Source organism: Perca flavescens, chromosome 15 (genome assembly GCF_004354835.1).
Source record: "Perca flavescens isolate YP-PL-M2 chromosome 15, PFLA_1.0, whole genome shotgun sequence".
NCBI lineage: Eukaryota > Metazoa > Chordata > Actinopteri > Perciformes > Percidae > Perca > Perca flavescens.
In genome coordinates, this window is record NC_041345.1 from 3,529,742 (window position 1) to 3,555,221 (window position 25,480).

The following is a 25,480-nucleotide window of genomic DNA, read 5'->3' on the forward strand; positions in this document are numbered from 1 at the left end:
TAGCATGTCGAAAAAAGTCATAAAAAAGTCATAATATAGTATGTCATAACATTACATGTCATTGAGCTCACACTTTTAGCCAGCGGACTTCCAAATAAGGGTTGGTAAAAAAAATCATAGCATAGTATGTTCAAAAAAGTCATAAAGAAATCATAGTATAGCATGTCGAAAAAGTCATAGTACAGTATGTCAAAAAAAGTCATACAAAAGTCATAGTATAGTATGTTGAAAAAAGGCATATTATGTTGACAAAAGTAAAAAAAAAAAAAAAAACATAGTATAGAATGTCTAAAAAGATCATAAAAAAGGATTTAGTATGGTATGTCAAAGGGAGTCATAGGAGAGTGTGTTATAAAAAGTCATGAAAAAGTCATATTGTATTATGTAAAAAAAGTTATAAGAAAAGTCATAGTATAGCATGTCCTTGCTAGGCAAAGCCCCGCTGTACCTAAGCTCACCGGTCATAATAGCTTCACCCACCCGCAGCCTTCGCTCGAGCAGTTATATCACCTTGGTCACCCCTAAATCCCATACCTCCTTCCAGTTCTCAGCTGCAAATGACTGGAATTAATTACAAAAGAATGCTAAAACTCAAAATCCTAATCCCACTAACTGCCTTTAAAGCACGTCTGTCTGCACTCCTATCTGATCACTGTATGTGCTAGCTGCTCTCCATCTCCTTCACTCACGCACTGGTTCCTGCACACCCTGTTTTTGCACACCCTAATTACAATATCTCTGTCATGCCCCACTGCATTTTTGCTCAGATGCACATCCGCACTTCCCCTTTTGCACCATCCACGAGCTGTTCTGTACACTGATTGATATTTTTGACTCTTATGTATATTGTATAATTTTGTTACACTCACACTATCTGTATACTTGCACTTGCACTATCTGTAGACTGACTTTTTACATTCTTATAGACATAGTCATTTCAGGTTTAGTGTGTTATCTCTGATCTACATCAGTAACTACACCAGAAACTGCACTAACTGTATATTTGGCTCTTCACTACATTTTAGCTTCTTACAGACTGTCTATCTATGCTAATTGCGTTATAATTGTAACGGTTCTAATTTACAACTGGTCCACATTTCGCAATATCTGTATTTTGACCCTTTAAGTGGTGATACAGACTGTCTATTAATGTATACTGCGTTATGTCCTTATCACTTTTGCATATCCCTTGGCTTACTCACACCACACGTTTGTGTCAGCCTTGTAATGCCTACTTATTCTGCACTTTATTTAGCCTTTATGTAGCCTATTGTATTTTGTACTCCTGTTTTGTATTGAATGTGAAACTATGTTGAAAAAAATCATAGTATAGTATGTCGAAACAAGTAATGAAAAAGTCATTCCAAATAAGGGTTAGTAAAAAAAATCATAGTATAGCATATCAAAAAAAGTCTTAAAGGTCCCATGACATGGTGCTCTTTGGATGATTTTATATAGACCTTAGTGGTCCCCTAATACTGTATCTGAAGTCTCTTTTATATAGACCTTAGTGGTCCCCTAATACTGTATCTGAAGTCTCTTTTATATAGACCTTAGTGGTCCCCTAATACTGTATCTGAAGTCTCTTTTATATAGACCTTAGTGATCCCCTAATACTGTATCTGAAGTCTCTTTTATATAGACCTTAGTGGTCCCCTAATACTGTATCTGAAGTCTCTTTTATATAGACCTTAGTGGTCCCCTAATACTGTATCTGAAGTCTCTTTTATATAGACCTTAGTGGTCCCCTAATACTGTATCTGAAGTCTCTTTTATATAGGCCTTAGTGGTCCCCTAATACTGTATCTGAAGTCTCTTTTATATAGACCTTAGTGGTCCCCTAATACTGTATCTGAAGTCTCTTTCCCGAAATTGTGGTGGAGAGTGGGGGTGTGACCAACTGTCACTTTGCTCGTTTGAAAGCCATGATGTCTCTCTCTCTCTCTCTCATGGGTGGGCCAAATTCTCTGGGCGGGCAAAGCAGAGAAAGGGGAGGTAACCTTGCTCCTTATGACCTCATAAGGAGAAGATTCCTGATTGGTCCATCTGAGCTTTCATTTTCTCAAAGGCAGAGCAGGATACCCAGGGCTCGGTTTACACCTATCACCATTTCTAGCCACTGGGGGACCATAGGCAGGCTGGGGGAACTCATATTAATGTTAAAACACCTCATAAAGTCAAATGTTAATGCCATGGTACCTTTATAAAGTATTGTATAGCTGTTGAAAAAAGTCACAAAAAGTCATGTTGAAAAAAGTCATATAGTATGTCGAAAAAAGTCATAAAAAAGTCATAGTATAGCATGTCAAAAAACGTCATAGCATAGTATGTCAAAAAATAAAAGTATAGTATGTCGAAACAAGTCATAAAAAAGTCATAGTATAGTAAGTCATAACATTACATGTCATTGAGCTGACCCTTTTAGCCAGCAGACTTCCAAATAAGGGTTGGGGGGAACCAGGAGCACCTACTACACATGGAAGGAGGATCAAACCCTGCACCTTCTGGTTGTGAAGCCACAGCACTAACCATTGGGCCACCAATGTGCATTATGAGAAAAAAACTCATATTATAGAATGTTGAAAAAAATCATAAAATGTCATAGAATAGTATGTCGAAAAGAAAGTAATAGTAATAGTAGTAAAGTATGTTATAAAAAGTCATGGTACAGTATGTCGAAAAGAGTCATAGTATAAAATGTCATTATAATGTTACCACACTGCTTATAATGTTACCACACTGCACATAGCTGTACATACTGTACATATCTGTCTATATGGTTCATTCAGAATATCAATATTTATTCAGTTTCTCTTATTATATATTCTTTTTTTTTTTTTTAACTCTCTTTTTATTGGTACAGAACAATCAAGTTACAGTCTCACATGAAATACATTCGTTTTACTTTTTCATTTCAAAACAAAAACCCCTGTGGTCTCCCTCCCCCAAACCCACCCTCATCAGAACCTCTGTGCGTCTCAGTATGTCAACAATCAAACAAAAGATAATAGTGAGTCACCTGTACATTTAAAATCCAGTGATATTAAAAAAAATATATAATAAAAAAAAAAAAAAAATAAATAAAAAAAAAAAGCCATCCCAATAGTACGTAAGACAATAATGCAGACTTCATTAGGCCTCTGCCATCAAACTGTCAAAGTGCTTTACATGTCATTAGGGAATCTCAGGAAGAGACTTAAGTTTTTCAAAATACGTTATTAATGGGTTCCAGATACCATAAAAAAGGTCGTCAGACCCCCTAAGTGCAGACTTTATCTTCTCCAATTTCAGATACATCATAAGATCAGTCAGCCAAACAGATACTTTTGGTGGATATGGGGATTTCCAATGTAAAAGAATTTGCCGCCTGGCAATCAAGGTTGAGAAGGCTAATACATCCTTGTATCTAGCAAGCCCTACATGATCACTCTGCACTGTTCCAAAGATTGAAGTATACACATTAGGCTCACATCCTATTTCTATAACTTCAGATAACGTTTTGTAGACCCCTGACCAAAAGTGATCCAAACGTGGGCATGACCAGAACATGTGGGTCAAGGTTGCTGGAGCACTATTACACCTGCTACAATTTTCATTCATGCCTAAAAATATTTTTGCCAGTTTAGCTCTAGAAAAATGTGTCCTATGTAAAACTTTAAACTGGATTAAGCTCAAACGAGCACAGGATGTTGTCCCATTTACCCTACGCACAGCTTCCTCCCATGTACTATCCGATATCGTCTCTCCTAGTTCATCATCCCACTTCGCTTTAATCTTATCCAGAGTATTGTCACTATGGGAAGTGATGATATTATAAATTCTGGAAATAAGTCCCTTTAATTTAGAAGACACTTCCAAGATATCATCCAAACCGGATGGCTCTGGTACATTTGGAAAAGCCGTCGTATTACTACGAATAAAGTGACAAATCTGTAAATATCTAAAATGGTTTGAGCAAGGGAGATCAAATTTTTCACATATGTCTTTGAAACTTGCAAATACACCATCCTTATAAAAATCCTTAAATCTGACAAGGCCTTGCCTTTTCCACTCCAAAAAGGTTGCATCTATTCTAGCTGGTAAAAATAAATGATTATGGCAAATTGGGGCTTGAATGGAAAAATCAAGAAGACCCAAATGTTTTCTAAATTGTAGCCAAATACGTAATGTATTGCTGACCGTTGGATTTAAGGTATGTGTTGAAATCGCCAAAGGGATTTTAGAAGTTACTAAAGCTAAGAGTGATGTTGACAGACACGAGTTATTCTCAGATTCACACCAGTCCATATCTGGTGACTGACACCAATAAAGTATTTTCTGGCAGTTAGCCGCCCAATAGTAGTAGTAGAGTCTCTTTTGAAGCCTAGGAGCTTTACCTGCCCAAATAAATGTTATACACCTATCAAGAGATTGAAAGAATAATTTAGGCAGATAAATTGGAAGGTACTGAAAAAGATAAAGGAATCTAGGGAGAACATTCATTTTAATACAGTTAATCCTACCAACCAATGACAAATTAATGGCATTCCACCTCTGAAAATCGGATTTTAATTTGTCTACTAATGGAGTAAAGTTTTTATGGTATAGCTCAGGAAAGGTTGGAGTCAGATTAATACCTAAATACTTAAACCCATCTCTGGACATACAAAAAGGTAAATTTGAGTCCTGAAGAGACCGGGCCAAGGCGTTTATAGGAAAACACTCACTTTTAGTTAGGTTAAGTTTATAACCAGAGAAAACACTGAATGTTTGCAATATATTCAAAACATGGGGAATACAATGTATAGGGTCTGATAGGTACAACAATAAATCATCCGCATACAGAGATAACTTATGGGTCAATCCCCATCTATGAATTCCACATATTTCGGGCTTTGACTTGAGCACAATAGAGAGAGGTTCAATAACTAAAGCCTTATTATATATTCTGTTAATACACTGCATATATATATATATATATATATATATATATATATATATATATATATATATATATATATTATTCTTACTGCTAGTATAATGTCACTGCTACTACATTGCACATATCTGTATATGTTATTCATACATTGTTCATATTACATAGCCATATTTATTCTGCTCTTATAACACTGCAAAATATTTCTTGTCCTACCTATGCTTCATCTGTCTATACTTGTATATCACATTGCACTTTTCTGCTTTTTTTTTTTACTGCATTTCGTTGTCTTTTTACTTCTACTTTGCACAATGACAATAAAGCTGAATCTAATCTAAAGTCATAGTATAGTATGTCTAAAAAGTCATAGTATAGTATGTTGAAAAAAATCATAGTATAGTATCTTGAAAAAAGTCATAATATAGTATGTTGAAAAAAATCATAGTATAGTATCTTGAAAAAAGTCATAATATAGTATGTTGAAAAAAGTCATAGTATAGCATGATGAAAAAAGTCACAGTATAGTATCTTGAAAAAAGTCATAGTATAGTATATTGAAAAAAAGTCATGAAAAAGTCATAGTATAGTATGATGAAAAAAGTCATAGTATAGTGTGTCAGAAAAAGTCAGAAAAAGTCATAGTATAGTATGTCGCAAAAAAAGTCAGTATGTCGCAAAAAAGTCATAGTATAGCATGTCGCAAAAAACGTCATAGTATAGTATGTCGCAAAAAAAGTCAGTATTTCGCAAAAAAGTCATAGTATAGTATTTTGCAAAAAAGTCATAGTATAGTATGTCGCAAAAAAAGTCATAGTATAGTATGTCGCAAAAAAAGTCAGTATGTCGCAAAAAAGTCATAGTATAGCATGTCATAGTATAGTATGTCGCAAAAAAAGTCAAAAAAAGTCATAGTATAGTATGTCAGTATGTCGCAAAAAAGTCATAGTATAGCATGTCACAAAAAAACGTCATAGTATAGTATGTCGCAAAAAAAGTCAGTATTTTGCAAAAAAGTCATAGTATAGTATAAAAAAAGTCATAGTATAGTATGTCGCAAAAAAAGTCATAGTATAGTATGTCGCAAAAAAAGTCATAGTATAGTATGTCGCAAAAAAAGTCAGTATGTCGCAAAAAAAGTCATAGTATAGTATGTCGTAAAAAAAGTCAGTATGTCGCAAAAAAAGTCATAGTATAGTATGTCGCAAAAAAGTCATAGTATAGTATGTCGCAAAAAAGTCATAGTATAGTATGTCGCAAAAAAAGTCATAGTATAGTATGTCGCAAAAAAAAAGTCATGTCGCAAAAAAAGTCATAGTATAGTATGTCGCAAAAAAAGTCAGTATGTCGCAAAAAAAGTCATAGTATAGCATGTCGCAAAAAAGTCATAGTATAGTATGTCGAAAAAAGTCATAGTATAGTATGTCGCAAAAAAAGTCATAGTATAAAAAAAGTAGTATAGTATGTTGAAAAAAAAAATAGTATAGTATGTCATCGCAAAAAGTCATAGTATAGCATGTCGCAAAAAAACTCAGTATGTCGCAAAAAAAGTCATAGTATAGCAGGTTGCAAAAAAAGTCAGTATGTCGCAAAAAAAGTCATAGTATAGCATGTCGCAAAAAAACTCAGATATGTCGCAAAAAAAGTCATAGTATAGTGTCGCAAAAGTCAAAAAAAGTCATAGTATAGTATGTTGAAAAAAAAGTCATAAAAAAAAAAGTCATAGCATAATAGTATGTTGTCGCAAAAAGTATCATGTCGCAAAAAAAGTCATAGTATAGTATGTCGCAAAAAAAGTCAGTAAAAAAAGTCATAGTATAGTATGTCGCAAAAAAAGTCAGTATGTCGCAAAAAAAGTCATAGTATAGCATGTCGCAAAAAAACTCAGTATGTCGCAAAAAAAGTCATAGTATAGTATGTTGAAAAAAGTCATAAAAAAGTCATAGCATAATATGTTGAAAAAAGTCATAAAAACGTCATAGTATAGCATGTCGCAAAAAAGTCAGCATGTCGCAAAAAACGTCATAGTATAGCAGGTCGCAAAAAAACTCAGTATGTCGCAAAAAAAGTCATAGTATAGTATGTTGAAAAAAGTCATAAAAAAGTCATAGTATAATATGTTGAAAAAAGTCATAAAAAAGTCATAGTATAGTATGTTGCAAAAAAAGTCATAGTATAGTATGTCGCAAAAAAAGTCAGTATGTCGCAAAAAAAGTCATAGTATAGCATGTCGCAAAAAAGTCATAGTATAGTATGTTGAAAAAAAAAAATAAAAAAAGTCATAGTATAGTATGTTGAAAAAAGTCATAGTATAGTATAGTATGATGAAAAAAAAAGTAGTGTCAGTAAAAAAAAATAAAAAGTCATAGTATAGCATGTCGCAAAAAAAATAGTTCATGTTGAAAAAAGTCATAGTATAGTGTCTTGAAAAAAAGTCATAGTATAGCAGGTTGCAAAAAATTCATAGTATAGTATGTTGCAAAAAAGTCATAAAAAGTCATAGTATAGTGTCGAAAAAAAAAAAAGTCATAGTATAGTATGAAAAAAAAAAAAAGTCATAGTATAGTATGTTGAAAAAAAGTCATAAAAAGTCATAGTATAATATGTTGAAAAAAATGTCATAAAAAAAAAAAGTCATAGTATAGCAGGTTGCAAAAAAAGTCAGTATGTCGCAAAAAAAGTCATAGTATAGCAGGTCGCAAAAAAACTCAGTATGTCGCAAAAAAAGTCATAGTATAGCATGTTGAAAAAAGTCATAAAAAAGTCATAGTATAATATGTTGAAAAAAGTCATAAAAAAGTCATAGTATAGAATGTCGCAAAAAAGTCATAAAATAATATAGTATGTCATAAAAAAATAGTCAGTATGTCGAAAAAAAAAGTCATAGTATAGCATGTTGAAAAAAAAAAGTCATAGTATAATATGTTGAAAAAAAACTCATAAAATATAGTATGTAAAAGTCATAAAAAAGTCATAGTATAATATGTTGAAAAAAGTCATAAAAAAGTCATAGTATAGTATGTTGCAAAAAAATTCATAAAAAGTCATAGTATAGTATGTTGCAAAAAAATTCATAAAAAGTCATAGTATAGTATGTTGAAAAAGTCATAGTATAGTATGTCATGAAAAAAGTCATAAAAAGTCATATATAGTATGTTGAAAAAAAAAAGTCATAAAAATAGTATAGTATAGTATGTTGAAAAAAGTCATAAAAAGTCATAAAAAGTATAGTATAGATGAAAAAAAAGTCATAGTATAGTGTGTCAGAAAAAAAAAGTCATAAAAAAAAAGTCATAGTATAGTATGTCGCAAAAAAAAGTCAGTATAGTATGTTGAAAAAAAAGTCATAAAAAGTATAGTATAATATGCAAAAAAAAAAGTCAAAAAAAGTCAAAAAGTCAAAAAAAAAAAAAAAAAAGTCATAGTATGTATCTTGAAAAAAAGTCATAGTATAGTCGTCAAAAAAAAGTCATAGTATAGTATGTTGAAAAAAAAGTCATAAAAAAGTCATAGTATAATATGTTGAAAAAAGTCATAAAAAAGTCATAGTATAGTATGTTGCAAAAAAAGTCATAAAAGTCATAGTAGTAATAAAAAAGTCAAAAAAGTCATAGTATAGCATGGTCAAAAAAAAACTAGTATGTCGTATGATGTTGAAAAAAGTCATAAAAAGTCATAGTATAGTATGTTGAAAAAAAGTCATAAAAAATAGTATAGTATAAAAGTCATAAAAAGAAAAAAAAAGTCATAAAAAGTCATAGTATAGCATGTTGAAAAAGTCATAAAAAGTCATAGTATAGCATGTTGAAAAAAGTCATAAAGAAGTCATAGTATAGTATGTTGAAAAAAAATAGTATATCATAAAATAGTATAGTATGAAAAAAGTCATAAAAAATTCATAGTATAGTATGTTGAAAAAATAAAAAGTAAAAAGTCATAGTATAGTATGTCAGAAAAAGTCATAAAAAAGTCATAGTATAGTATGTCAAAAAAAAGTATGTCATAAAAAAGTCATATAGTATAGTATAGTATGTCGCAAAAAAAGTCATAGTATAGTATGTCGCAAAAAAAGTCATAGTATAGTATGTCGCAAAAAAAGTCAGTATGTCGCAAAAAAAGTCATAGTATAGTATGTCGCAAAAAAAGTCATAGTATAGTATGTCGCAAAAAAAATCATAGTATAGTATGTCGCAAAAAAAGTCAGTATGTCGCAAAAAAAGTCATAGTATAGTATGTCGCAAAAAAATAGTATATAGTATAGTATGTTGAAAAAAGTCATAGTGTCGCAAAAAAAGTCATAGTATAGTATGTTGAAAAAGTCAAAAAAGTCATAGTATAAAATGTCATAAAAAAAGTCATAGTATAGTATGTTGAAAAAAAAAAAAGTCATAGTATAGCATGTCGCAAAAAACGTCATAGTATAGTATGTTGAAAAAGTCATAAAAAAGTCATAGTATAATATGTTGAAAAAAGTCATAAAAAAGTCATAGTATAGTATGTTGCAAAAAAAAGTCATAAAAAGTCATAGTATAGTATGTTGAAAAAAAATCATATGTCAAAAAAGTCATAGTATATAGTATGTTGAAAAAAAGTATGTCATAGTATAGTATGTAGTAAAAATGTCGCAAAAAAAAAGTCATAGTATAGTATGTCGAAAAAAAAAATCAGTATGTCAAAAAAAGTCATAGTATAGTATGTTGAAAAAAAAGTCATAGTATAGTATAATATGTTGAAAAAAAGTCATAAAAAAGTCATAGTATAGCATGTTGAAAAAAGTCATAAAGAAGTCATAGTATAGTATGTTGAAAAAAGTCATAAAAAATCATAGTATAGTAAAAAAGTCAGAAAAAAAAAACGTCATAGTATAGCATGTTGAAAAAAGTCATAAAAAAGTCATAGTATATGTTGAAAAAAGTCATAAAAACGTCATAATATAGTATGTTGCAAAAAAAGTCATAAAAAAGTCATAGTATAGTATCTTGAAAAAAGTCATAGTATAGTATGTTGCAAAAAAAGTCACAGTATAGTATGTCGCAAAAAAAGTCAGTATGTCGCAAAAAAAGTCATAGTATAGTATGTCGCAAAAAACGTCATAGTATAGTATGTTGAAAAAAGTCATAAAAAAGTCATAGTATAATATGTTGAAAAAAGTCATAAAAAAGTCATAGTATAGTATGTTGCAAAAAAAGTCATAAAAAGTCATAGTATAGTATCTTGAAAAAAGTCATAGTATAGCATGACGAAAAAAGTCATAGTATAGCATGACGAAAAAAGTCATATTATAGTATGTTGAAAAAAGTCATAGTACAGTGTGTCATAAAAAGTCATAAAAAGTCATAAAAAGTCATAGTATAGTATCTTGAAAAAAGTCATAGTATAGCATGACGAAAAAAGTCATAGTATAGTATGATGAAAAAAGTCATAGTACAGTGTGTCAGAAAAAGTCATAAAAAGTCATAGTATAGTATGTCGCAAAAAAATAGTCATAGTATAGTCATAAAAAAAAGTATGTCTCAAAAAGTCATAGTATAGCATGTTGAAAAAAGTCATAAAAAAGTCATAGTATAATATGTTGAAAAAAAAAAAGTCATAAAAAAAAAAGTCATAGTATAGTATATGAAAAAAAGTCATAAAATAGTCATAGTATAATATCATTGAAGTCATATAAACGTCATAGTATAGCAAAAAAAAAAGTCATACATCATAGTATAGCATGTTGAAAAAAGTCATAAAAAGTCATAGTATAGTATGTTGAAAAAAGTCATAAAAAGTCATAGTATAGTATCTTGAAAAAAGTCATAGTATAGCATGACGAAAAAAGTCATAGTATAGTATGATGAAAAAAGTCATAGTACAGTGTGTCAGAAAAAGTCATAAAAAGTCATAGTATAGTATGTCGCAAAAAAAGTCAGTATTTCGCAAAAAAGTCATAGTATAGCATGTTGCAAAAAAAGTCAGTATGTCGCAAAAAAATCATAGTATAGTATGTTGAAAAAAGTCATAAAAAAGTCATAGTATAATATGTTGAAGTCATAAAAACGTCATAGTATAGCATGTCGCAAAAAAAGTCAGCATGTCACAAAAAACATCATAGTATAGCATGTTGAAAAAAGTCATAAAAAAGTCATAGTATAATATGTTGAAAAAAGTCATAAAAAGTCATAGTATAGTATCTTGAAAAAAGTCATAGTATAGCATGACGAAAAAAGTCATAGTATAGTATGATGAAAAAAGTCATAGTACAGTGTGTCAGAAAAAGTCATAAAAAGTCATAGTATGTAAAAAGTCATAAAAAAGTCAGTATTTCGCAAAAAAGTCATAGTATAGCATGTTGCAAAAAAAGTCAGTATGTCGCAAAAAAAGTCATAGTATAGTATGTCGCAAAAAAAGTCAGTATGTCGCAAAAAAAGTCATAGTATAGTATGTCGCAAAAAAGTCATAGTATAGTATGTCGCAAAAAAAGTCACAGTATAGTATGTCGCAAAAAAAGTCAGTATGTCGCAAAAAAAGTCATAGTATAGTATGTCGCAAAAAAAGTCAGTATGTCGCCAAAAAAGTCATAGTATAGTATGTTGAAAAAAATCATAAAAAGTCATAGTATAGTATGTCGCAAAAAAAGTCATAGTATAGTGTGTCTGAAAAAGTCATAAAAAGTCATAGTATAGCATGTTGAAAAAAGTCATAAAAAAGTCGTAGTATAGTATGTTGAAAAAAGTCATAAAAAAGTCATAGTATAATATGTTGACAAAAGTCATAAAAAAGTCATAGTATAGTATGATGCAAAAAAAGTCATAAAAAGTCATAGTATAGTATCTTGAAAAAAGTCATAGTATAGTATGACGAAAAAATTCATAGTATAGTACGTTGAAAAGTCACAAAAAAGTCATAGTATAGTATGTTGAAAAAAGTCATAAAAAAGTCATAGTATAGTACGTTGAAAAAAGTCATAAAAAAGTCATAGTAGAGTATGTCGAAAAAAGTCATAAAAAAGTCATAGTATAGTATGTTGATAAAAGTCATAATATAGCATGACGAAAATAGTCCTAAAAAAGTCATAGTATAGCATGTTGAAAAAAGTCATAAAAAAGTAATATATTATAGTATGTCAAAAGCCGCACTAATTGCAATTACTCATGGGGGAATAGTTGGGCCTCTGTAAAATATAGTGTGGTTTAGACCTACTTCATCTGTTTCAATGGAGACTTTCACTGCCACTTGGTAGGCTGTTTGGCATCCGATTCTTCTTTCTTGGTAGGGAAATAATGCATATTTGGGGCAATATTTGCATCAGACTTCAAACCCCTTCACCCTGCTCAAAATGCTAATTAAAGTTCTTTTTAAGTGACCACTTAGTTTGAGAGGGGGCGGGAACTGCTCACCCTGGCACCTTAGTGGATTAGTGGGTGACTGTATCCTGGATTAAAGCTCCATTCAAGAGCACAAGACGTCCCAGTGTGTAATCTAAGTCTCCAGAGGTACAGTTCAGAGCTATGTGAAAATACTGACATAAAGACTGTGATATTATACTACAGTATATTACTTATATGTAATACTGTAGTCATAATGAAGTTTTCAAGGGAATGTTTAATTAGATAGACTCGTCAATCAGTGCACATGTACAGAACTTATATTTTGTGTCAGATAAAATCAAAAACCTTCTTTTTCACCTTAAAAACAGTATAAAAGATTTAATTGAAATGGTGCAGGAATTGTGATTCTGTGACACACACACACACACACACACAAAATAACTCCATCACAATACAGAGTCTGGATGTGCAGTCCCTTCTAATTCCTCTGTTTACTATAGCTAAAGCCCCCTTAATAGTGCTGGAGGAGCTGGGGTTGAGCAGCTAAAGCCTGGTTGCTGACGTCAGTCCACAGTTGTGGAGAGCCCAGACAGCCACTTAAACAGAAAGAACCTGACCGAGTGCAACACTGATGTTAAAGGTCCCATATTGTAAAAAGTGAGAAAAGTGTAAGAGTATTCTTTTTTATTATAAAGCAGGTCGAGGTGCTCTATTAATACTGTGAAAGTATCGAAACGAAATTTATTCAGAAACTGTGCCTTTAAACGAGCCATCAGGACTTGGGTATGATTGATGATCATGATTTTACATGATTTTACAACTATATATATATTCCCACAGAGAGACCTGGAAGCGCTGACCAATCAGAGCAGCTTTTTCAAGAGGGATTTTTAAAAAGACAGGTGCTAAAACTGAGCGTTTCAGACAGAGGGTGAATACAGATAATTTCAGACAGAGAGTATGGTAATAATGTGTTTTTTAAACATTAAAGCATGTAAACATGTTCTAGTAGAAACCCAAAATACAAGTATAAACCTGAAAATGAGCATAATATGGGACCCTTAAAATGAAAGACAACCTGTGCAGATATCTGAGTGACAAACATCACCACGTCATACGTCAGCCTGTTCGTCAGTCTTTTCCAGTGGCAGAGTCAAGGGATGCTGAGTCAAGAGATGCTGAGGGAAACGGATGGCCTCGCTGTTGCGCCGCATGTACGCGTGGCCGCTGATGGGGTACCACATCTCAGTGAACGTCATGTTGGCCACGGTGATGGCGCAGCGGCCCAGCACCTTGAAGCCTGACTTGCGGTAGAAAGGAATGAGGTCGTCTTCGCACATGAGCACTGCTCGGCGCACGTTGGGCAGGCAGCGGAGATACTGCAGGTAACGCCACAGCAGAATGTTACCTTTGCCCTGCTGCCTGAAGGTGCGATGGACGGCGAGGATGTGGATGTGGACGGTGGAGCCGCGGGGTTTGTGGAGAGTCAGTGCGTCCTGGAGCAAAGTGGTTAAAGATCACAATTACTGATCATATGTGTCTGTGTGTGTGTGTGTGTGTGTGTGTGTGTGTGTGTGTGTGTGTGTGTGTGTGTGTGTGTGTGTGTGTGTGTGTGTGTGTGTGTGTGTGTGTGTGTGTGATGATCACTTATAAATGATGAGTTGGGAAGGTGTCTTACTGCAGTGAGTCTGTCCTGGTCCCAGAGAGAGCCGATGATAAAAGCCACCAGCCGGCCCTCCTCAATCCAGCCCATGGACAGCTCTGGACACAGGGTGAGGAAATGACGCACCTCGTCCAGATGGAGAGGACACTCACCTGACACTGAGATAAAAGCTGAGAGAGAAAGAAAGAGAATGAGAGAGAGAGAGAGAGAAAGAAAGAGAGAGAAAGAGAGAGAATGACCGTGCGCAAAACAAGTTTGGTCCTACTTTTACGCACACTAAAGGCGGCGCAAATTACCCAATAAACACGGTGCTGAACGTCGAATACAGATGTAACATCTTTAAAAAGAATGTCTGACCACTGACTTTAGTTATTGCGAAGAGGGAATTAAATCCGTCGATGCCACGCATGGTTTTACGCAAAGTCCTCTATCGAGGCTTCCTTTGACTCAGCGAAACTTGACGCGGATTCAGTCTCATGTGACGGATAAGACGGCTTACTTACCTTCTCGCTCGATCTCAAAGACGCTTATGGCATCCTGCGTGTTGAGCGGTCGGACTTCGCTTGCGGGAAGTGTGTGTCTCCTTTGGCCGCCAGGCGAAACAGAAGGTGTTGGCTGCATTGGTTTGATGAAAGGCTGCGCGCCAACAACGGACATCATACGACTTTACACTCTCCCCTTCCAAACAAAAAGCCCCAACCACGTCTCCTCCTGTGTTGTTCTCTGCCTCTGTGCAGGATCACCTCGGTCAGGCCCTGCGAGGAGAACAGGCTGGTTGGTGCGTGTATTTATAGGACAGCTTTCCTGGCTGTGATCCACCAGCTCATTTGCATTTGAATATTTGATGTCGATGAATGCGTAAAGGTCACGACTGTGTGGCGGCAATTTACTGAACCCTGCAATTAACTGCGTGCATTGTTGCTGTTTTTTTTTTTTTTGTCTCTATTGACAGATAATAGCAAATTATTTTCTATGAACCACCACCTCCTAGCACGTGTGCCACGCATGTTTACAGAGAAGCGCACTGATTCAAAGGCACTTTCCAATGGTTTTTCCACTAAAATATTCACAGTTTAACTACATTTCAATACAGTTGGTCAGTGAAGTAAATCAAATGTGCATCTGTGTAATAGGTGACACAATTGCTTCCCATCTTAATTAAGAAAACGACCTCGGCTCAGCATCAGGCTGCAGACACTTACCGGAGGATGTTGAGGTTGAATGTTGGGGACTGAGCAGCTCTTCCTCCCTGCCTCTGTCTCACCTGCTCCAACACAGACGTATCTCTTCGTTATGAAGTGATTATTACTATGAGTCACACGAGGAAGGATTACCGACACGTTATCTCCTCTCTGCCCGAGAACAACACGTTCACTTCGCTGTGTGTGTCTTGGAGAAAGTGACCTCCATTTGCATTAGAGAATATTATTGTCTTTGATAGCCTTGGGCCCTGATTGGTCAAGGACTTTATGTACTTGAGTGAATATGCAGAAATATCATAAGCAAAATGTAATTGAGAGTTTTCAAAGTACTTGTTTTGCAGAAAAATGGGCCCGACTAATATATTATTCTACATTACTAATGCATCGAGTGAGAACACAGATTTGAACACAATCTTTTTGACTTGTCTCTTATCATTGCTGTTTGTGTTGTGAACTATTGTATAATTTCAACGTTTTGGGCCTAAAGCAGTTATTTAAATGAAACTAAATATCTCTCTTTAATTGAACTGCAAACAACTAACCCTAAATGTGACCAGAGGACGCATTTGGACACAGATTTTTGTTAAGGTGCCACCAGCCAACAAGGTTTACCACTGGTTTATCTTTAACAATACATTGTATTTTATACATTTATCATGTTTTATTTAAACAATAAAAATCATGAGCTTAAAAGCAACTAACTATAGCTGTTGAGTAAATGTGTGTGAAAAAGCAGAGTAAAAACTACAATGTTTCCATCTGAAATGTAGTGGAGTAGAAGTATAGAGTACCAGAAAATGGATTGTACCAGTACTTAAGTACAGAACTTGAGTAAATATACCTCACACACACACACACACACACACACACACGCACACACACATACACAGGAAGACTCATTTTCACTCCTGCCACCTAGAAGGGAGAAAAGGAAGCTTCTATTTTTTTCAGTTACATAATGTAGTTTGGGTAGGAATTTGGCGTAAACGGCATTACTAATCTTGAAACCAATCTTTAGTAGAGTTTACAGAATGAATGGCGATATTTCCCCAGAAACAGAACTTTTGCTCCATTGATTTGCTGGTCCAGTCAGAGAGACTGAGGGGAAATAACAAAAAAAAATAACCTAAAAGTTTCGGGGATTTTGAGAAAACATTCGGGGCTGGAGGCCCGGAAGCCCCCCCGCCCCGCCCCTGAACATGTGTGTGATTGCTGTCATGCTGATTGGCTTTTTTTCTGCCAAAGTTTTAAATTGGATGACATTACAAATGTGACGGCTCATGACTCATAAGCTGTAAACAGCATCATCATGGACTACTTCAATGAACGGATTTTGTGAACAGGTGAGTTATAAATACAACGTGAACTGGGCTCCATAGACTTTAATGCATCATATATAGCTCCTATAACTCATGAACTGTACAAGTCATGGTAACGATCATAGGTACAGTTGATCAGTGTGCAATACTGAGCATTTTTGAAACATGAATGGAGTTTGTACTGAGTACAATAGCAGAGATATAAATACAGTTGATGTCTATTGGATTGTTTTTAAATAGTAATAACTCAAAAAGTATAAAAGTTATCAATAAGAAAAGTCATCGCACCCATCTACAAAGAGTCCTGCACGCTTTGACGTATCAATCATCATGAGGAGCTGTAGCAGGACATACAAATGAAAGAAATCAGTTTCTCACTGATAGCTCATTACATATGCAAATTTATGAATATTTTATGAAAATACCTTCATGAAATTACGCATGGTTCAGTATATGAACAGCATATGTGGCATAAATGGGTTTTGAACTGAGACTGAGCAGAAAAGAAGGCACAGAAAGAGAAGTAGTAAGCAAAAGAACATTAGTTCCGAATAATTACAAGTCAACACTGACCTACAGTCAAACATCATCATGAGAAAACAATACTGTCAAAAGAGCAACGGATTGAAGCGCTGAGGCGACAAGGCAGCTTACAGTCACATTTCTATATTCATATGCAAGCAAACAATCTCTAGCATAGGACTGGAAAAATACTTTGCAGTTACAGTTCAACTAAATAAAACTAAACTGATTCATATGATGGACATACTGTAAATTGTAGCTTGATGCAAAAATAGTCAGAAAGTTTCAGCTTTCATCACAATCTGTTCATTTCCAATATTGCAATGCTATTATTTTAACATTTGGAAGCATTTTAAACAGCTAAATACTGGTCCAACCGGGGGTAATTATCATCCAGACACATGTGCACTCAGCGAATTATGAGCTCCAGCAGAACGTTTATGTTTTTCTGTTATCGGGGGGATTTTTAATTGACGATGACTAGACAGCAACACGCACACCACTTGCTTGGTCTCCTTTGTGGTGCGGGGATTTTAAATCCCCGAAGATCCATTTCAAAAAAGGACAATTTCACTGACCAATAAACCAAATGCAGAGGTTTTCTTTCTTTTTGAAATGGCTTTTTTAGTTGACAACTTATGCACAGGTGTACTTCTATCTGTGATACAGCTCATCTTCCATTCAGGTTACTAAAGTAGTCTTTACTCCCATGACGGAAGTTGCTTTTATATTACACAGCCCTGCAGCTTGAGACGGAGGGGTAAGGCAGAGTAGTGCTTCTTACGCCTTTAAGTGGGGCGGTAAAGAGAGCGTTGGGGGTCCAACTGCTGGTGTGTGCTAAGGTTTAGGGTTGAGGAGTAAGGCTAGGAATATGTGTTGTTTTTTATCTTGCTTAGATCATGCTGTGTGTGTTTAGAGGGAACAGATCTCTACAGACATGGGCCAGAGTGGGCAAGAAGAGGGTCCCTATTCAAGCTGAGAGGGTCTAAGTATTTGTGTCGGTGGCTGAGAGGTGATGCGCAGACGGGAGAGCAAAAGTTAAGGCTTTCTCTCTTCTACTCCGGCTGGGGCGCCGGCGTCTCATTGGCATTGTTGTCGGTGATCTTGTTTTCCAGCTCATCGTCGGACAGGAGGTCCAAAGAAGTTCCCTCGACCTGAAGCGGGCGTCGGCCTGGGCGACTAGAGGAGAAGCTGATGGGGCCGCCACGCCTGCAGGAGAAAGAGGAGGAGCGGAGGTAAAGGGAAGGTAAAAAGCAAAATGTCCCCCATTCATCAAGCCAACATATGTTCAGGTGCTGACGTTTCTACGTCAGCACCTGAAAAACTCATCCCGACTCAGGTTTGATAATAAGGGCCAGTATTCTAATGCTTTAAAGATATTACCAACATAAAGAGTCTGTAACATTTTTAGAAAAATAACTTCCGATAAGCAGTGTTTCCAATTCTTCTGGCTGATTAAACTTCTGCTCAGGTTGAAGTTGGGCGGAGAGCTACTGGAATTACATGAGGTCACCAAACTACACGAACCAATAAGAATGGGAAACGTTTAGGCCTCATTTTTAGGCCTTTATTTGACAGGACAGATTAAGACATGAAAGGGGTGAAGAGAGGGTGGAATGACATGCAACAAAGGGCCAGGTTGGAACTGAACCTGGACCCGCTGCGTCAAGGAGTAACCTCTATATATGGGCGCCCACTTTACCAACTGAGCTATCCTGGCACCCAATGCATCCCAGTCTGTACCTGCCCACACAGTCCTGACAAAAAGTCTAATTCGGCAAACATGAAATCAACTCTGTAAGTGGAGTATATCACTGTAGTTGCTGACTTAATGGGCCAATATTGACTTAATATACATGGCCAGTTATAATAAATAATAAAAAAAGAAATGAAAAAATAGACCTACATGAATAAAGCTTTCTTTAAAACAATCATCTACAGAAAAATACATTCACAACGTGAGACAGGGGGACAAGCAGGTCAAACGTTGCAAAGAAACTCCCACACACTGTCTAACTTGCAAAAAATATATGAAGTTTAATGGCAGGCAACGTTTCGGTAATAGACCATCTTCAGGCAAAATGGCCAAATTTGCCTGAAGATGGTCTAGTACCGAAACGTTGCCTACTATTAAACTTTATACTGTATCTTTTGCAAGTTAGACAGCGTGCGGGAGTTTCTTTTCAAACTTCAAAAACAATCATAAAATAAAAGATAAAATGATGAATTGTGAATGTCAGATGCATTCGTCTGTCTGCCCCAGCGTACCTGAGGCGGTTCTTGAGTGTGTGAACCTCGCGGCTCAGACCCTCGCTGGCCTCGGTGGCGTCGTCCAGCTCTCTCTGCAGTTTCCTGCGTGAGGCGTTGGCCCTCGTGGCCTCCTCCTCCGCCTCCTCCAGCTGACGCTTCAGCTGCTTCATCCGAGAGCTAGCCTTTTCCACCTTCACACACACACACACACAAAAATAAAATAAAATACATCACCAAGAAATACAAAACGTGTTCAAAAGGACACCATGTTGGGGCAGCAGTGTCAGTTTCTGATCTGGATGAAGTAGGTTTGTTAATGGTTCTAAATATAAATAAAGCAATTACCGTGATTGATCTCTTTTAAAACCACAGAGGGGCTAAACATTTGGAAAACTGTGGAAAAAGCTTGCCAACAGCCTTTCACAACGCAGCGTTAATGTCAGTGTCAGACATACTTGTTCTTTAAACTGGTCTGCATGGCGACGCTCATCCTCCACTTGCATGCAGATTTCTTTCAGCTTCTTCTCGGTCCTTCTCACAGTCTTGTTGGCTGCTGCTCGCTCCCTTTCGGTGGAGAAAAAGGGACCGTTTAAAAAAAACAAGACACGATTCGGCATTACAGCTAAAAACCCGTAAATGTGTTTTAATCAATCTCATATTTTAGCCTAGTTTCTATTTTTGAACATACCTGCAAACTCGTTTATCAGTGTTTTTTGCCCCCAACGGTGAGAGGCACTGGTTATGGTTAGGGTTAGGGTTAAGGTTAAGGTTAAGGTAAACTCAGAAGGGCTGAAAAACGTGACACATATTAACTTTCAATGTTGCCTCTAAGACTTTTCTCCTTTCTCTTGTCTCCTTCGTATTGTATTAACTGCATGGTCTTCTTTAATGTCATTGCCATTATCTGTGCTTCTCTGTTTGTGTGCCACTTCCTTGTACGTTTAACCTTTTTTTGCTTAGGCATGATGTTATTATAGATGTAATGTAACTTGTTTTAATATGTTAACCAATTGTATTTCAGGGTGCCTATTTGCCAGCTGGCCGGGGACTACATCTGGAAATTAGCCATTGAGGCTAAAGCTGCTCCTTTTACTGTATAGTCAAATAAAGGGGACTGTCCACGACATTATAAACTAATACACTAAACTCACTTGGCCTCCTGCTCCAGCTGTTCCTCCAGCTGTGCTATCTTGGCCTCCAGGGCAGTGATGGAGGCCTTGAACCTGCTCTTCACAGAACCCTCCAGCTCGCCCAGCTTCGCCCGCAGCTCCTTGTTTTGACGCTCCAGTTGCTGGCGAGCGTTTTCGCTCTTCTGGGCCGTGCTGCGCTCCGCACTCAGCTCTGTAGTCAGGGTGTCCACCTGAGGGGCAGGGAGGGGGGGGCAGGGGAAATGGAACTTCATGTGATTTTCATAATTTTGAACAGGGTAATTTTTTTATTTTTTAACCACATACAAAACATACAACAAAATAGTAACAATATAGACAATAAACCATAAACCAAATAAACATATGTATAAATGACAACACCGTAAGCCCATCATACACGTCTCTCTCCAGCACAATGATTCCTAGGAGCCCTCCAGAAAGTTCAGGTACTTTCCCCATTTTCTAGTTTAGACATTCAATCTGTCAAACCGTTTAAATGACATTTTTTCACCGCCACCCTAGCCATCTCACAAGCCCACTCCTGGCTGTCATTAAACTAGTCTGGACCCAGCTTGTTATGTGTTTATCCATCCCGTTTAGGATTGACCTATCTCCCAGAAAAAATAATCTTGGACTGAATGGAACCTGGGTCCCTGCAATCTGACATAGGTTATCATGTAACCTGGACCTTATCACAGGACCACAGGACATGAAGTAATTGGCCGTCCTCTGTCTTACATTTCCAAAGATTTGTTGTGTCTTTCAGACCAATTTTGTACAGGCTAATTGTTTTTTTTTTTGCTGGATGTAATATTAGTTGAATAAAAATAAGGATGATCGTTAAAGATGTTCTCTAATTCTGCTAACTCAGAACACCGCACCTGCATAGTTGTCTTTCTGTAGCGGTCGTTGAGGAGCTCCATGTTACCCTGCTCCTCTTCCAGCTCTTCTTCCAGCTGAGCAATGCGAGCCTCCAGCCTCCTCTTCTCATCCATCAGAGCAGACCTGGCACACACAGAGAAAGAGTTAAAGCAGCAGTGGGCAGAAAGCAGAGGTAGAAAGAGTACACAAATATTTACTACTTAAGTAAAAGCAAAAAGTTGTTCATTTACAATCTACTAGTAAGTAAGTAAAATATATACTTTTTTTATATTTATACTTATTTAATTAAATTGCAGTATTTTGTGATTTGATGAGGGAACATTAGAGTTTGTTGACGGATAAATAATGTTAGAGAGCTTTTTTATTTACTTTTTTTACTCAGTAACAGATGTGATTTAAAATGTAGCAAAGTACAATACTTCAAGCAAAACATACTTAAAGGTGCTGTAGGTAGGATTGTGAAGAAAAAATTTGAACATCGACAACTTCTCAGTCCCTCCCCCCTTTCCGCTAAAGCCCAAAACGGTCTCCTAAGCCCCTCCCCCCACAAGGGAGAATGAATTTGTGTCCATGAGCAGTGATTGACACGCAGTTAGACACCCCCCCCTGGCCCTGATTGGTGCATCTGAACAGGGAGCGTTGGATTTTTGCAAATCACACTCCAATCTGTAGGTTTTTAAATTAATGCTTCATGTAGTTCTACTGGAACATAGGGTCAGTTTCACTAAATATGACAGAAAGGTAGTTTTGTTAAGGCTTACCTACTGCACCTTTAAGTACAAGTAAAAGTAAAGGTTTTAAAAAGGGCTTTAAAAAGTAAAGGTACACAAAAAACTACTCAATTACAGTAACATGAGTCATTGTAATGTGTTACTTTCCAGCTCTCCCTCTCCCCTCTCTTTCTGCATGCGCAGAGCAGTCAATAGGAACGCTTTCTCTCTTTGAAATGACCCGTGATTTGCCAAAGTCTCCTGTCATGGCTAGATTATCTAAAGCCTGAAAACAGAACCAAGAGGAGGTGCAGAAGTCTTGTTTTCTCACAGAACATTTTAATACAATACGCTGAAAGATTATGATCACATGTTTGCCCAAAAACGCCAAAATATACCGCCTACCACAGCTGTAAAGATAAAGAGCTCAGGGGCAGGAGGGTCTAGATAAAATTTCCCTTTGGAAGAAGCTTTCTGATTTGGTTAGTTGAATTATTTGTGAAAAGGTTCCTTTCAACCCCAAGTTATGTCTTCTCTAGTCTATATCCACGACGTTCCACTTCAGGGATTGTTCAGGTGCCGCAAGAAATTCCACCGGCTGTCCCTCTTTTCGGCCGGATGTCTGTTACCTTCCGCTTTCTTTGTGTTGGAATTTTTTTGCAGAGGCTGTTTCGCGGAGGCACCGGGGCTCAGTTCGGCGCTTAGCTCTGCCCAAGATGATTGTGATTGGTTTAAAGTAATGGGTGTAACTTACTTTCCAGAGGTGCTGTTTGAGATTTCATCTTGCAGCTCATCCCGTTCCTGCTCTGCGTGGCGCCGGCCCCTCTCAGATGCTGCCAGGTCCTGCAGAGAAAGGTCAAAGGTTAATCACAAGTACTTCTTTGTGTGTCATGTGATGCTGAGAGGGACCATTGTCCATTGGGACCGCAGTGTTTCCCCCAAAATTCTTTTTTAATGGCAAAAATAATTAGCATGCATTATTTATTCTGCATTGCACTGTCGCGAGTCCATGAACGAGGCAACGTCTGTAACAGCAGGACAGTCAAGTGTGTTATCTAAAATGATAAAGTCAGATGAAATGTTGTCATACCATAAACTGTATAACAGATCGGTGATGCAGTTTTGCCCTAATTGTTCTCTGTAAAGTTTGCTGGAAATTATGTAATGTAGCGTTTTGTGTGGAGTGAGCACTGTGCCTGACTCCGTTAATAATGGGAGTAACAGGCAAACCTACTAAAACCATGTCAACCTGAAATCAACACCCTGCCAGCCCTAACTATGCACAGTACCTAATAATAACATAACAAACATCACAAAGTGTCTGCACCTCATGTAGCTGTACAATCTCAGCCTCCAGACTCTTGAGTTTCTTCTCATTTTCCTTGGATATGGCGAAAATATCATCTCTAGAAGCTCGGGCGTCTTCCAACTCCCGCTGGTAGTCCTTCATTTGGGCCTGAAGGAAAAAAAACATATGGCTGAGGATGGCTGCTTATGGCGGTGCTTAGGATGGGTTTGAATGGAGAATATGTACGAGGAAGTGTAACCTGTAACTTGCGCAGCTGTTTGATGGCTTCGTCTCGAGCCTTGTTGGCTCCTTCTATGTGACCCTCTATATCCTTCAAATCCATCTCCAGCTTCTTTTTAGCAGCGACAGCCAGAGCTCTCTGCTTCCTCTCGTCCTCCAGCTCCGTCTCCATCTCCCGCACCTGAGGGGGGAGCCAGCATTAGTGTGGTGGGATTAAACTGTGATGTAATGTTAAGTGCAGTCTGGATCAATGAAAGTCCGTTTCCAGGATAAAGCATGACATCAGGCACATGGCTCACACGCAAGATTTCTGCTCTCTGTGTGTTGGCGTTCTCAAAATCCCTTCGCTACGGGAAATAACAGCAAACTGAAAATGTCAAGTTTTGAAGAAAATTTGGATGGTGCAACAAGGCAGGTCTGCTTGGTTCTCTCGAGGAATGATTGTAAAGATTTACAACTAATATGTTTACGGCGTTTCCTCTCTAACTGGGACGCTTTGGGGCTGATTGGTGGGATTGCTGCGGACAAAGTACACACAGAGATACACTGGTAAGAGCTAATGAGGTTTAACCATGAATCCAGCTATTTGTTTTATTTTTTGGGGGCATTTCTGCCTTTATTCGATAGAAAAGCTGAGATATGAAAGGGGAGAGAGAGAGGGGTGAAGACATGCAGGAAAACCGTCACAGGTCGGACTCGAACCCTGGACCTTCTGCGTCGAGGAATAAACCTCTGCATGTGTGCGCCCGCTCCACACGTATCCAGCTAATTTAAATAGCTCACGTTACTGTCAACAGTTAACTTCATTTAATATTGTATGTGTTTTCTTTTGCGGGGTGCAAAACAAGTTCCTTCCCGAGAATATTCTTTTATAATATCTTTGTGTTTCTCCTATCCCAGAATGTATCTGTGGTGTAGCCAGACTAACGTTAAGTGTGATTCGGCACCTGCTTAACCAGCGATCTCTTCTTCTCGTCGTTCTGGTCGTCCCGGCCCTGAAGGTCTCTCTCGTACTGGGCCTTCATGGCCTGCATGTTGACCTCCAGACGCAGCTTGGCGTCCTCGGTGGCCTGCAGCTCGTCCTCCAGCTCCTCCAGCTGAGTCTTCATCTCCTCCAGCTGCTGCTCCAGAGTACGCTTGGACTTCTCCAGCTCGTGGACCTGATGGGAAGAGGAGAGAATTGGTGAGATTGCTGCTCAGTTGTCATAGCAAATCCTACGGTCAGCAAAGCAAAGTTCAGACCAAAGATTCTCGACGAGACGAGTTGAAACTCGCAACTACTTGCTGCACGCCGGTGTACACACCAATGTTTGTATTATCTCCATAGCAACGACACTTTGTGCTTCCGTTCTAACTTTCAGGCTTTTTGTAGCTGGATATATCATTTTGATATGAATGAATACCGCTTTAACACTCACATTCTTGCCCACGTCATCCTTGGAGCTCATCAGATCTTCCATTTCAGCGCGGAGCTGCTTGTTAACCCTCTCCAGCTCCTCTTTGGCCTCCAGTGCCTCGTCCAGAGCTCTGGTCATGGACAGAGCTTTGGTCTCCTTCTCCCTGGCCTCCGCTTCGGCGCGGTCCCGCTCTTCAGCGTAACGGGCCGAGATGCTCTTCTCCTCAGCCAGCATCTGCGGAGGAACAGGACGTCAGATCGACGATCAGCATTTTGTCAAAATCATATTTGTAATTTGTAAGAACGGTATTGAATGAATAAAATCCATCTAAACTGCAAAGCTACAGGATTAAATTGTAGTATTTTTTAGGTCACTTTTTATACAATTTCTTTTTATTTTTTACTATTTAAGATAGCTTGTATATATTTTGCTTTTATTCATATTTTTTCTAGTTGCCTTTGTCTATGTTCTGTTTTACTTAACTTTGTTCTATTTATTCATTTATTCATATTTTTTGCACACTGCTGAAGAGCTGCAAAACAGATTTTCATTGTACCCTGAGCACAATGGCAATAAAGATCTATCTATCTTGATCTATTTCAAATAAGATCTAAGACAAACTTCCATCCAGAAGAAA

General features: G+C 36.8%; 2 protein-coding genes across 4 annotated transcripts in view; both read right to left on the reverse strand.

Moving 5' to 3' along the window:
- Positions 1-12,946: 12,946 nt before the first annotated feature.
- On the reverse strand, positions 12,947-15,265 carry LOC114569809 (serotonin N-acetyltransferase). The gene is made up of 4 exons (XM_028599881.1): positions 15,088-15,265; positions 14,389-14,640; positions 13,901-14,055; positions 12,947-13,718 (listed from the first exon to the last, which is right to left on the reverse strand). Exons 2-4 carry the CDS (start codon positions 14,543-14,545, stop codon positions 13,335-13,337), a joined length of 696 nt encoding a protein of 231 aa, XP_028455682.1. The 5' UTR covers positions 14,546-14,640; positions 15,088-15,265; the 3' UTR covers positions 12,947-13,334.
- Positions 15,266-16,933: 1,668 nt separating this feature from the next.
- The window catches only part of LOC114568962 (myosin-10), an 82,624-nt gene continuing 74,077 nt past the window's right edge, over positions 16,934-25,480 (reverse strand). For all 3 annotated transcript variants that reach the window (XM_028598660.1, XM_028598658.1, XM_028598659.1), the window contains 10 exons: positions 24,865-25,077; positions 24,394-24,606; positions 23,466-23,627; positions 23,246-23,374; positions 22,673-22,761; positions 21,208-21,331; positions 20,330-20,538; positions 19,634-19,742; positions 19,197-19,369; positions 16,934-18,137 (listed from right to left, as the gene is read on the reverse strand). In XM_028598660.1, the coding sequence (XP_028454461.1) occupies positions 17,984-18,137; positions 19,197-19,369; positions 19,634-19,742; positions 20,330-20,538; positions 21,208-21,331; positions 22,673-22,761; positions 23,246-23,374; positions 23,466-23,627; positions 24,394-24,606; positions 24,865-25,077 (1,575 nt within the window). In that variant the 3' untranslated portion in view covers positions 16,934-17,983. The remainder of the gene's footprint in view (positions 18,138-19,196; positions 19,370-19,633; positions 19,743-20,329; positions 20,539-21,207; positions 21,332-22,672; positions 22,762-23,245; positions 23,375-23,465; positions 23,628-24,393; positions 24,607-24,864; positions 25,078-25,480) is intronic.

Coding starts and splice junctions, on each gene's coding strand:
- LOC114569809 (XM_028599881.1), bottom strand. CDS start 14,545: ATGATGTCCGTTGTTGGCGCGCAGCCTTTCATCAAACCAATGCAGCCA. Junction 14,056..14,388: donor CTTTGAGATCGAGCGAGAAG/GTAAGTAAGCCG, acceptor TTTCTCTCTCAG/CTTTTATCTCAGTGTCAGGT. Junction 13,719..13,900: donor ACCAGGACAGACTCACTGCA/GTAAGACACCTT, acceptor ACTTTGCTCCAG/GACGCACTGACTCTCCACAA.